Source organism: Schistocerca piceifrons, chromosome 8, assembly GCF_021461385.2.
Source record: "Schistocerca piceifrons isolate TAMUIC-IGC-003096 chromosome 8, iqSchPice1.1, whole genome shotgun sequence".
NCBI lineage: Eukaryota > Metazoa > Arthropoda > Insecta > Orthoptera > Acrididae > Schistocerca > Schistocerca piceifrons.
In genome coordinates this window covers 14,850,405-14,867,097 of record NC_060145.1, presented here as the reverse complement: position 1 = coordinate 14,867,097, position 16,693 = coordinate 14,850,405, and the positions used below count along the sequence as shown (strand labels likewise).

The following is a 16,693-nucleotide window of genomic DNA, read 5'->3' as shown; positions in this document are numbered from 1 at the left end:
TATAATCAAGGGTCTAAACTCATCTTTAACAGACACAGCCCAGGTAACAGCTGAACAGGCTTCCAACTGTTTCACAGCTAACGACTTAACTGTTAAAATCACAAAGACTCACATTATCAAATTTCAAACCAGCAATAGTGACCAGTAGTACCACAGATAGGCATTAATAGTCACACAGTGAGTGAAATACAGACTAAAAGTCCTTGGGGTTCACCAGGATAACAAGTTAAAATTGAGTCAACACACAGATAAACTAATCAAGAAGCTCAGTTCAGTATTTTATATCCTTGGAAGCATCTCTTATTGTGCTCACCTACAGGCAAGAGCATTGCACTACTGTATGCTTTGTCCCCCCATGTTGTCTTCTGGAATTGTCTTCTGAGTCAGTACTGAAAAAAAATTATGTATTCAGCAGAAGCAAGAAGTAAGAATGTTATGAAAAACAGGCATCAGTATCTCTTGCAGAGGACTTTTTAAGAATCTTAGAATTCTTACACTCATTTCCCAAGACATATATCCCATAATAGTTTTTGTTTCTGACAACAAAAATCAGTTTCAGCTGTACTGTGGTTTATGCAGTCACAACATATGACACAGACATAATTCTGATGTAGACTTTGCCTCCTCCTTCCCGAGTGTTCAGAATGAAGATGTGCACTCTGGCAGGAAGATACTCCACAGCTCTCATCTAACACAAAGCAAGAAATTGGGAACAACTCAGCAGAAAATTAAAAATGTGGCTCATTAGACACTGCTTCTAAAAATTATTTGAGTGTGTGGAATGAAAGATTCTTTAGCTAATGGGCAAGTAGCAGTATTTGTTAAAAAGCTGTATGACAGTTATTAATGTACTGTAAACAGAACTCGGCATTTGGAGATGTAAAAAACAGGAGAAGTGCAAGTAGGACTCTTACTCTGAGGATTCAGTTCAAACTTTATTGTTATTATTATTATTATTATCATTATTGTTATTATTATTATTAGTAGTAGTAGTAGTAGTAGTAGTAGTAGTATCTTTAATTCCTCCACAAGGTGAGCATTAAAGCACAATCAATTCTCATGGTATTTTTTTCTGTCTCTTTCTTTTTTATTCCCAAAAATATCTCATATATTCACTGTGTTCCTTCTTCCTCTGTTCTGTTCACTTCTTTCCTGTTTTCTTCTTTTTGGGTGTTTGCTGAAACTTCCGTTTTCTGATTTTATGTATGTATTTCTCCCTGTCTGTCATTTCTTGTTGAAGATGTTCAGTTTCATGAGGTCTTCCACAATTTCCTTTATCCAGTTGGTTTTCACTGTATTAGTTGCCACTATACTAAAAATCTTCTTGCTCAATCTGTTTTCATTCGTCATATGTATATATCTGAAAAACTTTGCCCTTTTTTCCTGATGTTGTTTGTAATTGTCTGTCTGTCTGTAAAGTTCTTTTATCAGTCTCTGTATACAGATCTCCTCTCTCTAAGCTTGCCCATAGATAATTTTCAGTATTTTCCTCTCTTTTTTTCCGTCTCGCTCATTTTCATTCTTCCCTTGACTACTGTTGTTTTTGAGGTATACAAGGCCTCTGGTAAGGCTACTCTACTATAGTGACTTAATTTGGTATTGATGGAAACACTTCTTTTGTTGTAATGGTTCCATGTAAGTCTGTATGATGTTTGTAATTTGGTGAGCCTTTCTTCATTGGATGTCGAGTGCAGCCCTGTTTTCTGTGTAATCTCTCCCAGGCATATGAAACTTTCTACTTGTGTTATCTTTCCATACTTCATTACCAGTGGGTGTCTGTCTGTAGGATTTTGTCTTCATGCACAGCATTTTTTCATGTGAGATTTGTAGTCCTGTTTTGGCTGAGATTTCGTGTTGTCTCTAGAGCATCTTTGGCTTCTTTTCTGTTATTTGTTATGACAGCTGTATCATTAGCTTACGTCAGGCATTTTATGTTAATGGTTCTATCCTTCTGTCTCCCCACCTTTACCCCATTGACTCCTTTATCCCATGTCCCAATTATTTTCTCCATAACAGAGTTAAACAGAATGGGGGACAGGCCATCTCCCTGTCTCACTCCTGTCTTGATTTCGAATGGCTCTGAGATCTCTCCCATAAACTTCACTTTGAATGTTGTTCTTGTTAATGTTTCCTGGATTAGCTTTCTTGGTCTTGTTGTCGACCTTCAGTTCTTCCAGTGGATCAAAGAGTGTTTCTCTATCCGTGGAGTCATAGGCCTCCTTGGAGTTGACAAATGTTATCGTGGCATTCCTGGACTTTCTTGTTGACAAACTTAATTATGCGTGTAGATAATAATAATGATTTCATGTGCCTCACTGGCCTGGTGCAGGTACTTCTACTGGACGCCACTTCAGCAGCTTGTGTGTCCCTAACCTACCCCAGTCATCCAACAGGAGAAATGGCACCAACAGTTTAACATTAAGTCCAAACCACTCATCGTTTCTGGTGACTTCTCACCTCACTGAGATGGGAAGGCTAGTTTAAAACAAAGACAGGAAAAACTGTAGTCACACTGAGGCTCAATCCTATGCAGTTTCCAGGTGCATGCCTTACTGATAGACCATGATCCCCAAGATGTATATAAAGATATTTCAATTCTAGGTTTCCACAATTCATTTTGTGAGTATCAAGATATGTGAGATGTATGGCCATACCTTTTGATTTCATTTACTTAGAAGCTTAACTTTTTTTTGCACATCTAAGGGACTGTAGACTGCAGTATGTGATATAAATTTGAACCTGATGCCTGTACCTGTTCCTCAGGAAAAGGGACTGACAGACAGACAGACAGACAGACAGGTGAACAACAAATGGCAAAAATATTTTTTATGTGATATAGTTACAAATTCAAATTTTTCAGATTTTTTCCTTTACTGGTACTGTGAAACCTTGCTTCTTGTCAAATTTCATGATTCTAAGTTAACAGGAAGTACCCCGTAAGTTTTGATGAGTGAGTTTTCAAGTAACAATATATGCAACACAAATAGCTGTATCTTTTGACTGTATTGACTTAGAAGCTTAAATTTTTCACACTGCCAAGGGACAGTAGAACTTAGTATGTGACATACATCAACCAGCTTCAGAGAAAAAGGGATGCTGACAGACGTAGGTGTACAAGATAGTGGCCCCTTTTTTACTGATTGAGTTATGGAACCCTAAACAATAAATTTCTTTGAAAAATACCATTGTAATAATTTATACACTGAAGTGACAAAACTTGTAGGATAGCTCCTAACATCGTGTCACACCTACTTTTTCTCAGCACAGTGCAGCAGTTTAATTGACATGGATTCAACAGCTCATTGGAAGCTCCCTGCAGAAATATTGAACCATGTTGCCTCTATAGCCATCCACAACTACAAAAGTGTTGCTGGTGCACGATTTTTTGCACAAACTGACTTCTCGATTATGCCGCATATGTGTTTGGTGGGATCCATGTTGGGTGATCTGGGTGGCCAATTCATTTGTTCTAATTGTTCAGAATATTCTTCAAACAAGTACATGTACATTAAGCTAGTAATAACAGATAAACAACAGCTCTATAGTATACAAGAAGATGCAATTTTCTTTCTAATACATTTGATTAAATTCAGATGGCACATCTATGAATGTCACTAAGCAGTTTTAATACAGTATACAGATCAAATTTCTATGGTTTGGTTGTCTTTTATCAATGTATAGCTTGCCTCATTCAATAATCCTGTAGATTCTCTTTGATGGAATGTGTGGAAGGCAATGAATGAATGAATCATGGAATGAATGGACCCAACTGTAGGATGCAGGTAATAGTGGAACCATCTGAAGCAGATGTTTAAATATGTTGTATAAATTTATCTATTAGAGGTTACCCTCGTATCTACAAAATTGACTGTTTTGGGGAATTATGAGTGACTTTTCAAATGATTAGTCTCTAAAATGTAATATAAAGGGAAAGATAGAAACAATCACAATGCTTGAGAGGGGAATCTATGGGTAAACAGTGCTTGTGAGAGAAGTAAACCATTGTACTTATTTTTTCCCTTTGTTGTTTTTCGGAACATTTCTTCTTTCCTCATTCTGATATAAAAAAAACCTCTCTTCTTCTTCTTTGATAAAGATGATATGACGCTCTCCCACATTTTATAAAGTCATCCTTTTCATCTTCATCTTTGTTCTTGGGAAGGTCATGACAGTGATTGGGCAACATTGAACCATTTATGTTGCAGTGTCTGATATGTTATTCTGTTGCTTACTATCTTAAATTCTATCCCAATATATGTGATACTCTTCTTCAGTACACCAGTTTCTAGCTGCCATTCACATCCACTGCACATATCTATTGAGTAGATAATCAACTTAATCCCTGCAGAGATGTGTCATGTAGATTACGACTGTTAATTTCAAAAGCAACATTAATTGCTGATCTTTGTCTGTTTAGTTGCACTTTACACAGTCCAAGTTAAAAATTTACATCCATGCTATCTTTTTTTTACATTATAATAGTTGCATTTATTCCAAGACTTCTTGTTGGGTTTGCTAATGGTGAATTTTTTACAATGTGGGCATTTTAACCCCTATCTTTGGTCCTATACCTGAAATACCTGCAACTCTTCTGTATGTGATACCATTTGGCCAGACTATCACAGTTATATACTGCACTCCCAAGCATTCATCTTTCACTCTCAGCAGTTCATCCTCAAGAGCCATATGACTTTTGCCTTCAGTTGGTTGTGAGCTGAACTTGCTGGCAGAGGTGCCATGAGATGGTACAAGCATTTCCCAGAATTATCTTGCCCTGATCCCAATGGCAGGAATTAGATACCTTGGGAACATTCAAATCTCTGACTCTAATGTAATCATATGCACATAATGATTTTTTGATATTCAGCCTTAATTGTGCTATCCTCAGTAACATATTTAATTAGTAGTGCAGTTACCCTTGAATCTAGTGAGGCATTATACACCACACACTTCACCCTATTGTCTGCTTCAAAAGCAGAAATGAAGTAACAAATCAAAATTGGAGTGGTGACAAACACTTATTTAATCATATGCTAGTGCTTGTTTCAATCTTAATACTCAGCTTGTTACTACATAGATAAACATAGTGGTCATTGAAATAATAATTCATGTGTTTCCATAAGGACCTTACACCCTTTGACTTGAGATCATGTCACATGCACGAGAGTAGGATATTATCCTTAAAGACAGATACTAAATTCAGTTTCAATTCATTATCCCCTAATGATGCTTAAAGACATTTACCTACATGTATTCTCTTCCTTCTCATTTATTACTGTTCATTTCACATAACTGTATATGCTTCTATTGTGTTGACAATATAAATCTTTCATAAATAAAGTAAAATTTCCTTTGCCAATTATAATCACTGACCTATTTTGGAATGGTCACTATTCCATGTACCTGAATAGTACCATACCTAAGAACATATCCCACAATATTTTCGTTTGTAGATTATGATTCTTTTAGTGTATTTGATTCTTTGGGTACACACATTAGTGTGACTACCATCAGATAAACTAAAACAGTTTGAGATAAGCATAGTAAACATTTAAAAATGCTGAGATACAACAAAACATTGTTTGCCTTACGCCAGACTTGTTAGAACCCATTGCCATTCATAAAAGACTACCTACTTCACTTAAAATGTTGAGTTGTGTCTTAGTAAAAAACATCTCATAAAATCACCATATATGAAAGAGAAATAAGTAACAAACATGAAGATAGAATGAAAAAACTACATTCAAGGAGGATGGAAACAAATTTTGGTTACACAGAATTAATTGTTGCAGATAAATTTACAACCAAAATGGCAGTGTAACACAGACTGAACTAGAGCGATGATGATGTGATAAGCTAGGGAGACAGGATACAAGGGAGTAGAAGCAACATAAGTAGTACATTGGAAAGGAAGTCAACTATAAATTGTTGCAGCTGCTCAGAAATTTTCCCAGACAACCAAACACAGCAATTATTTTTTGCTAAGATTTAGGTTTATAGTAACAGTAGAGATTTATTTAAAAATTAAAATGACTTTAATAAAACTCATTTTATCATCCATGCATACATTCACTAGTATCCAGAAGTTCTGCTAAAATAATGAAATTTATGTGCTGATAAGTAAATGTAGGATGACTGACTGTTTCACGACAAACGATTATTCTTCTGTGGCAGTCACCTACTCTGAGCCACAGTCGACAACTGCAAGCATGTTCAGCCCACCAACAAGTTTTGCGTGGTCAATCACATCACCACAGCCAATGAGCTCACCTTCAGCAAACATCGGAAGCAGTGGGGCGTGGTCGGTGCCTGGAAGCTCAACGCCACCACCCACTCACTCCCTGGGGACACCACCACCACCTCCCCCACCGTCAGCGGGATATGCTACTTGGCACCATCTAGGAACAATGGACCTGGCAGGCCAAGGGTCACCTTACCACCAGCACTATCAGGTGAGAATAAAATCAAACATACATTTATCATTAAATTATTTAGTAAAATTTGACTAAGAATAAAATGCAATCCCTTGAAGCTTACTGTTAATGTTGGGAATATTTTTGGCTATTTAAATAAAATTTCTTTAAATACATGTAGGTAAACATCTTTAAGCATTGTTACAGAATAAAGAATTGAAACCGAATTTAGTATAACTCAGTATTTAGCAGAGGTGGTGCAATATACAATCTAATCGCACAGAAATATACCATTTATAATAACATTTTGTCCAATAATAAGTACATGTATTGTTATTTTGAAGTATTTGTTAACTGAGACACTGTTATTTACTCCTAAAATGGTTGTAAAATAAGTATGGTAGAAAAGAAAAAAAATGAATAGGGTTTCTCAGTTTTACAGTAGTTTCCTTTTGACATCATAAACATATTCCATAAATGTTTCCGTTTTCTAACAATTAAAAAAATTGAATAAAAATGTAGAACTGACAGAGCTAAACAAGAAAAATTATCCTATTAATATATTTTGTGACTTTGCCAAAGGTTTTGATGATATGGAACACAAAATTATACTTACAAGGGGAAGGCTTCAGACATGGCCAACAAATTTGACTCATGTTTGGGGTGTTGCTTGTGCCCTACATAAATGAAGGACTGTAAGACATTTTTACTCAAAACCCTCCTCCCACTTTCAGGAAAATAACCCATAATGTTCATGATAGGCTGTCAACTGAAAATGAACAAGATCAACAAAACAGTGAAAATTGAATACTTTTCATCACCACACAAACTCATATTTTCCAAGAAATCCAGAAAAGAACCTTTTATGGCTTCTAGTCATGTACCCATAAGTTTAATGCCCTTCAACAAAAGTGATGCTGGCTGAGCAACCAAGGCAACTGGCTGGGAACTGGAGGAACTACGTTCCCACAAGCAATCTCCAGTCTTTTTTCATCTATATTTTTCTCTGTATCAGAATTGGTGGGAATAGGAGTTTTAATAATGTAAATCAATCGGCAAGGAATAATAACAAAGTAGATAAACAAAACTTCTCAAACACCTTGGATTAGTAAAGAATAAAAATTTTAGTTCTGCTCATTTTACAGTCACTCTTTTACTCACTCTGGTATATATCCTCACATTCCATTGAGCAGCTAGAAGAACAGTACTTACCACATAATCATTTGGATCAAATATATTCATAGCACTGACAACAGTTGATGAATATGATCTTTGAGCAATTCAGTGTTGCTTCCCCTGATTCAGTGGAAAACAGATTTGGTTTTAAAAATATTTTATGAAATTAATTTTGATGCATACGACACATTTTTTTATGCACACAAACTGAAAATCGATCATGATGATGGATTGTTACTGTGTTCATACAGCTGTTCGATTTCCACTGGATTTACAGAAATTAATTGCAATTATAAAGCCTTGTTTAAAGGACTCTAAAGATGTGTGTCAGAGTGACTAAAACAGCGGTTGTAAAATAACAAGGACTGAAATATAAATTCTTCACTAATCTACATTGTTTGAGAAATTGATTGACTTACCTTATTATTATTCCTTATTGATTTCGTTAGTTTATTAACTCTTCTGCTCCATCGATTCTGATATGGGAAAAACAAATATGAAAATAAAACTGCAGACTGCACGTGTGAATGAAATACAGGTCCTTTGCTCTCCAGCGAGTTGCCTCAGTAGCTCAGCAAAAACCACTTTTGTCGAAGAGCCTTAACCTTTCAGGAACCGAAGCTGAAGCCATAAAAGATACTTTTCTCGACCTCTCAGAAAAATATGCATTTGTGGCCCCCATATATGATCATGAAAAATGCTCAGTTTTAACTTGTCTATTGAAGTCATCAGTTTTGAGTTCACTGCACATCATGAACTTCATTTTAGGTGATACAAAACTGACATGCTCAAACATGAGCTGAATCGGTTGAGCATGTCTGAGGCCTTCCCATTTTTAGCCAACTAAAGTGGCATTAACTGCATCCCTCTTGCATGGAAGGAGTCGTAACTCCAAAAGAGAAATAATTATTAAACTGTGTCACAAGCATGAAACTGACATTAGAAAGGGAGGATATTATGTGTGGGACATCACAGGTTTGGTCCTGTGCTTATTTTTATTCCTAACCCACATACATTATCTTCCAGTCACATGAGAGATTGGATAACGAAATTTTATGTTCACTGATGACGGAAGTATACTGGTCAAACATCCAAATTCAGTTTACCAGACACAGCTCAGATGAAAGCTGAACAGCCCTCAGACTTGTTCACAGCAAACAGTTTAAGTTTTAATCGCACAACTTCTCATGTTATGCAATTTCAGACAAGCAAAAATGACCTACTATTCCCAGTGATACACAGTAATGCCATTCGAAAAAATGAAACATCATATTTAAAATTCCATGGGGTCTAGTTTAATAAGTTAAAATGGAGTCAACAAATAAATAAACTAGTCAACAAGTACAATTCAGCACCTTTGCCGTTGTAATTAGAAGCATATCTCATTGCCTTGAACTACAGGCAAAAGTATTGACTCAGCTCACCAGTGTCCACTGCCTTATGCATAGTGCAAGCAAGTAAAGAGTTGAGCAGTAAGAGTATTGTGTAAAATAGATAATTACACATTGTGCAGAGGTCTCTTTAAGAAAGGTTTCAGAAATTACAGCAACCAGTTGCCTTTTGATTTGTTCTTCAATTTTTATTTTTTTATGACCGGTTTCGAATTGCCTTGTGATTCATCAGATGGTACATAGTTATTGTATGTTTGCAGCATTATGGGTTTTTTTTTCTCTGCCTCATGATGACTGGGTGTTGTGTGCTGTCCTTAGCTTAGTTAGGTTTAAGTAGTTCTAAGTTCTAGGGGACTGATGACCATAGATGTTAAGTCCCATAGTGCTCAGAGCCATTATGGGGGTTTTGCGGATACTAATAATTCTGCAATGCTGCAAACATACAATAAATATATGCCATCTGATGATGAATCGTTAGGCGATTCAGAACCAGTTGTGGTGAATTAAAGTTGAAGAATAAAACAACAGGCAACTGGTTGCAGTAACTTCTGGAAACCTTTATTCATAACGGTCATGGCGTTCCACATTCATAAAGGATAAATGTTTTTTTCTTTTCTGTTTCTTTAAGTATTTCGGAATCCTTGCTCACTTCTCAAAACATTTACTCCTCTTTCACCTGAGCTATGATTTACGGGATTACAACATGAGACACAAAAATAATTTTAATGTAGAGTTTGTTGCTTTGTCTGCTGTTTAGAGTGGACTTTTGTGCTCTGGTGTGAAGATATTCAACAAGCTCCAATCTAAAATCAACAAACCAGTTCGAAAGAGAAATAAAAACTTAACTTGTAGAAAGAGCAGGTAGTGAGGTTATCTGAAGACTGTATCTAGATTAAATGATTAAAACAATGTGTTATCTACATGACAACAGCCAAGTTTGTTGTAAAGCTGGATGACAAGTGGTAGCATGCTGTAAACAGGTTTTATAGTTACATACATAAGTAACAGTATTCTTTGAAAAAAATTCAATATAATCAAGTAAATATTAATATGCAATACTGCCTGTTTTAATTATTTATTCTGTTCAATATTATGCATTTTTTAAAATGTAATTTACAATGTTAAAAAACGTGTTTGGTGTACAACATATATGAACAGTACCCAGTTTGACAGTTTCTCAACCGATGTCATGATCTCACAAACTTTGGCTTTATAGCCATGTATTATGTAATACTAAAATATTTTGTAATTTAATTATTTACTGCATTAATATTTTCCATTGCATAAAGTGTGATTTACATAATGAGATTTTGATGGGGCGTGAGTCATGCTTGGGTAGCTCAGATGGCAGAGCACTTGCCTGCGAAAGGCAAAGGTCCCAAGTTCGGGTCTCGGTCCAGCACACAGTTTTAATCTGCCAGGAAGTTTCATATCAGCGCACACTCCACTGCAGGGTGAAAATCTAATTCTGAAAACATCCCCCAGGCTGTGGCTGAGCCATGTTACCGCAATATCCTTTCTTCCAGGAGTGCTAGTTCTGCAAGGTTCGCAGGAGAGCTTCTGTGAAGTTTGGAAGGTAGGAGACAAGATATTGGCAGAAGTAAAGCTGTGAGGATGGGGCATGAGATGTGCTCGGGTAGCTCAGACGGTAGAGCACTTGCCCACGAAAGACAAAGGTACTGAGTTTGAGTCTCGGTCTGGCACACAGTTTTAATCTGCCAGGAAGTGTGATTTGCATTGTTAAAAAACAAGTTTGGTGCACAACATTCTGCACAAGTGGTTTCTATCTTTGCTTACAATGTTTGGTTATCTAAGAACTAGTACCTCCTGTGGACACAAGTCAGCTGTTTCCTTAAGATGGCCCAATAACCTGAAAACTAGTTAGGAATAACTAAAAATCAGTGGAACAAAAACAGTTTACTTGTTATGCAACCTTAAGTATGGAATTGTTCTACCAAGAAGTGACAGACAAATCCATAAATAAGAAATATTAAGCTATTAACAGGAGATAACCAATAGCTATTTAATATGACTGAGGAGCCACCAACTTTTTCCAAGTAGCATCTTTACTTCTAATTTAGGTGCTATAAGCACGAGTACATTAAGTGGTTCATTAATACAGTATACAATTTAGTTTCTATGATTTACTTCTTTTTTTTTGTTGATTTATGTGTTGATTCATTCTACACCTGTGAAGGTTTTCCTTCTTGATGGGGTCTACAGAACATGATGAATGAGTAACTGAGTGAGTGCAGGTGAACCACAATGAACAGTGATTCAGAGTGTTCAGTGAAGTTAATTTCTTCTTAAAAAAAGTGTAGTTATATCATTCAAGGTCAAGGGGCTTTTTTATCTGTTTTATGTGGAAGCTTGTACTTTCTGACTAATGAAGTACCTAAATTAAAACATATTTTTTAAAAAAAATTTCATTTAGTGAGTTTCCACAAACATACTGGAGACGTTTCAGTCATTTCATAGTAACCTCAACTGAACAATCAGTGTGCGCTTCAGTTGAGTACACCTGCATTTAAATTAATTTCTGTGTGCAATAATGGCCGAGGTAAAGAAATAACAAGAATAAAAAGGACGAAAAATTTTTTGTTTTGGTACACTAACTAGCATTTTCAAGTGTACAATTCTGATGTGTATGAAACGTAAAGATTGCAATCAACCAGTTTTGACATATGACAGTGAGGCATGAACTTTTAATGGAAAAAATTCGGTATCTTATAGTAGCTCAGCAGCTACTGAAGGAACACATGTTTTTTGAGACAGGAGACTAGCAAACTGACCAGGCAGTGGACTGCAGTGTAACTGTGACTAACAAAAATAAAATTTACTTGGGTGGGACACGAACAAACGCTGGATGGAGCAACGAAGTTCTTTGCTGGATCCAAAGAGTTAGGAAGAGGCTGAGGTGATGATTTAATGGAAAATGAACATGAGATGATGATTTAATGGAAAATGGGTGTCTAGTGATGTTAGGAAAAATGGAGGAGCATGTACGCACATAACTGAGGACCATAAAGCTTGTAAAAGTCAGTTGGAGGCATCTGTCTAGCAATGGATTTAAAAGAGCTGCTGCTGCAGCTGCTGCTGATGCTGAGGTGGTCATGCTCATGCAAAGTGCTGATGTGCACTGACTGACAAAAACAGTGATACACCTACAAGACACAGTCAGATGTCCATGAAATTTTGTAAACCTGCACTCCATTGGTGGGTATGTAAATGGTTAAAGATGTAATTCTCTGTGATGGGCAGAACTTCCATCAGAGTGCATTAATGTTGTTAGCAGGCCCGGTAGCATATATAACAGGTGTGAACAGCATTAGATGTTGAGTGCTCATTGTGAGGGACACAGGGATGCTGTGTACTTGTATGAGACAGCATTATCAGCACCTGAAAGAGTTTGAGAAGGGCCTCGCTGTGGGGCTCCATTTGGCTGGCTGGCCAGATCATGCAGTATCCTGATTTGTGGGGCATTCGGGTGTGACAGTGACCCGATGTCGGACTGCACGGAGATGTGAGAGCAGGCACACTTTTTGTCAAGGTTCCTATGGAATAATCTGAACACCACAAGGACGGATTGCGATATTATGCACTGAGCTCATTGTAACCCCTTCACATCTGCGCCTACTGTCCAACACTGTGTAATGGGCTCCCTGCAACACTCTGTGTCATCTAGCACCACTGGTTCAAGACTTGTAGCAGCCAGACTATGGAATTAGCATCCTGTGTGTGTAGACTCCCATTAGCACCACAATACAAACGGTTGTGTTCGGAGTGGTACCATAACCAGACTGCTACTGAATGGCATTGGAATATATTCAGCGATGAGTCACGGTTCTGCACCACCCTATATGACTGTTGTTGGGAACTATGCCGACTACCTGGGAAGAGGTTACATCCTTTCACTGTTTTTGACAGTCGTATTGGTTTTACTTCTGGCATCATGTTTGTGGGAAACCATCTGGTACAACTTCAGGGGACAGCTGATAGTGAACGAGATAACTCTGATGGCACCACATTACCTCAGGGATATCACACATCCCCACGCACTGTATCTCATACGACACTGTCGTGGTACCATTTTCCAAAAGGACATGGCTCCTCCATGCATGGCATGTCTCTATGAACTGTCTGTGTGATTTTGAAGTACTCCTATGAACAGCAACATTCCTAGATGTGTTCCTGATGGAACATGTATGGGAGCAGCTCAGACATCATCTCTCTCCCAGTATCCAGGATATCAAGGGCCACTTACAGCACAGCTTGCCTCAGAAGAATGACATGTCTGACGAACACAGTGAGATCCATAACTCACTTAGTGATTTTCAGGAACAGTATATCACCAAAACAATCTCTTCTTTCTTCACACAGTGGCATCAACAAAAACAGAAACACCATGCTGTATCATACAGAACTAATCTAACAATTAAAGTTGATGCACGTAATACAAAGGAGTGCGAAACTAAAAACTTTTCATAAACAGTGGCCAATCAAAAGAACATTCCCAGTACATAGTTTCATAACTACCTAACAAATTAAAACTGTCTCCAGAGTGGGACTGGGAATCAGATCATTGGCTCTCTTGAGTAACCTTGCTGTCACAAATTCAGCACAGCTCTGCTGTGCACTGCACTGGACTAAAATATCTTGAAGAAAGGAGTCATCCTTTGATAGCTCAGTGGGTCAGAGCAGTACCAACAAAAGGAAAAGGTCCAGGCTTAAGTCCCAGTATGGCGTATAGTACTCACCCGTCAGAATTTTTCACAAAGGCACTACCTACTTCAGAGTTAAAAATTTACTCTGGGTGAGACCCCTGAGATGTGCCTAACCAATTTCTCTTCCAAGAATACTATTACAGCTTGGTATGTATGGGAATATTTGTAGAGCTTGGAGGTTAGAAGAGAGTTACCCCACACATACACACCCTTTCTTGGCTGCTTTTTCTGTTTCCTCAAACATTACTTCATTAGTATGTTACATCACAAGCCTACTTTTGCTCAGTCTCAAATGAGATTTCAAAACTTCAGTCCTAAACAAAATAAAAAAGGCAAAATAAAAATTGAAATGTCTTCCAGGGAACAGAGTTCCTGCCCCTCATAGCAGACGAGCCCACGACGGCCCCAGCTCCCGAGTACCATCAGCCGTCACCTCAGCCGCAGCAGCGATCCTCTCCGGTCTCCCTGTATCGGCACGAGAAGACCGAACCGTACAGCGACGAAGGCACGGGCTCGCCAGCATCACGCAACGAGTGCTGGAGTCCACTGCCTCATGCTACACTGTGATTTTTGTGTTACTCTAGGTAACAGTCACGTTTAAGTCTTTCCGAATGAACGGTACATGGAAAAACAGAAATTTGTGAAGTGTCGGTTGTGAAAACATTTTTCTTCTTTTTTTAACAAGCAAGTTTGCGCCTCTACATTTCAATAAATGAATAGAATACAGAGGAACTGAACTGTACAGCCAATGTCTGTAAAAGTGTATATAATAATGGAATCCTATTTGATTCAACTCAGAAACTTCCAAAGCTAGGTATCTCATTTCTTATATGTAAATAAACAGTTTATGGATTGTATTGCAAACAAACCCCCATTTGCTCTAATGAGTTTTGTCTTATATCACCAAGGTATAATTTGACACTATGTTTACTGATAAAGGAGAAAAATTTGTGAACATACCTTTTCAGACAATATGTAGATTTATATATAAAAACAAAGATGAGGTGACTTACCGAACAAAAGCGCTGGCAGGTCGATAGACACACAAACAAACACAAACATACACACAAAATTCAAGCTTTCGCAACAAACTGTTGCCTCATCAGGAAAGAGGGAAGGAGAGGGGAAGACGAAAGGAAGTGGGTTTTAAAGGAGAGGGTAAGGAGTCATTCCAATCCCGGGAGCGGAAAGACTTACCTTAGGGGGAAAAAAGGACAGGTATACACTCGCACACACGCACATATCCATCCACACATACAGACACAAGCAGACATATTTAAATCTTTAAATACAGACACAAGCAGACATATTTAAATCTTTCAATATGTCTGCTTGTGTCTGTATGTGTGGATGGATATGTGCGTGTGTGCGAGTGTATACCTGTCCTTTTTTCCCCCTAAGGTAAGTCTTTCCGCTCCCGGGATTGGAATGACTCCTTACCCTCTCCTTTAAAACCCACTTCCTTTCGTCTTCCCCTCTCCTTCCCTCTTTCCTGATGAGGCAACAGTTTGTTGCGAAAGCTTGAATTTTGTGTGTATGTTTGTGTTTGTTTGTGTGTCTATCGACCTGCCAGCGCTTTTGTTCGGTAAGTCACCTCATCTTTGTTTTTATATATAATTTTTCCCACGTGGAATGTTTCCTTCCATTATATTAATATGTAGATTTAGTATCACAGTAAGTCCTTATTGTACATTAATGATGTTAATAATAGAGTATTGCAAAGGTTATCACATGTTTATCCAAAGTGTAAAATGAACTTTCTGTCATGCTGTTCCTGCTACTGAAATCAGTGTACTATTGGTCTAATTTTCTGCGTGCTTAGTACAAAGTATCTACGAAAGGTAAAGAGACAAACTCCATCCCATGTAAAACTTCTTTTCCAGTGGGCCAAAGGTACTGCTTGTAATGGACCACCTGCTAGACGATCACTCACTTCAAAACAAATAAACAAACTGACGTTATAACTTGATATTCAACCAGCAAGGGCCACTATAGCAATTCACACAACACTGTTGTGTCTCTGAGGCTGGCAGCAGTTGTACACAAAACACTAGCATCTAAAACTAGAGTGTCACATGCTCGTGAGCAGCAGTGCTCCATATTAGAAATTATGAAAGTTTAAATGTAAATCAAGCTAGACAAAAAAGAATTAAGAAAGAAGAATATACTGTGACATACTTTATATGGAAGATGCAGCTTTGACTTTCTTCAGTGGCTGGCTGTTCCTTGACTGACCACACACAGAAAGCATTCACTGTAGGGTTAAGTAAGTAAAGAATTCCAACTGATGGTTCAGCTGTTACTTTGAATTGTATATACTAGTACCTCTACTGAAGAACAGAAGCTCCCAGGGTGCCATATCGGTCAATAGATTCTTGGAATGTTTTGCAAAGTCACAACATAAATTTCAATACAAATTTAATATAAATATTACCTAAACATGCAATATACTGAATTTTACTACCTTGTATATAAAATAATGCCATTTTGGAAAGAAGCGAAAGTGTGCTAAATGACGACCACTGCCTCCATTTTTGATAAGAATAAATTATTGCAAATAATATTTTTAAATAGCATGAATTCAACTTCAGTTCAAAGTGGTCATACCAAATAAACTGTAAAATGACAAGTAAAACAGTTCGCATTTCACTCTTTGATAGGTACAACAGTTTTGTGTGTTTGTGAGTCTTCTCTCATTCATTTTGCATTGCCCTATTATATAATACTTGTGAAAAGGCTCATTTGTAATTATGGGGCTCATGTGAAGACTGCAAATGTAGCAGTTGGAAAAAAAAAATTGTTCAGTCACATAAATATTTATATGTTGCTACTGTAAATGAACTGTAAGTGAATATAAAATCAAATTTTTGGCTATAGTAATAAAATATTTTATCACATACATTATTATGCTTACTATTCCTAAGAAAATTTCAATTTGTAACTATCCCTTTTAAAAGCACTATGCTCCCAAAATTTTTAGTGTGTTATT

General features: G+C 37.2%; 1 protein-coding gene across 1 annotated transcript in view; it reads left to right on the top strand.

Annotated features, from left to right (window-relative positions):
• The window catches only part of LOC124711500 (T-related protein-like), a 195,007-nt gene extending 180,736 nt beyond the window's left edge, over positions 1 to 14,271 (top strand). Inside the window, exons 7-8 of the mRNA XM_047241614.1 lie at positions 6,175 to 6,452; positions 14,065 to 14,271. Coding sequence (XP_047097570.1) covers positions 6,175 to 6,452; positions 14,065 to 14,271 — 485 coding nt within the window. The remainder of the gene's footprint in view (positions 1 to 6,174; positions 6,453 to 14,064) is intronic.
• Positions 14,272 to 16,693: the final 2,422 nt, after the last annotated feature.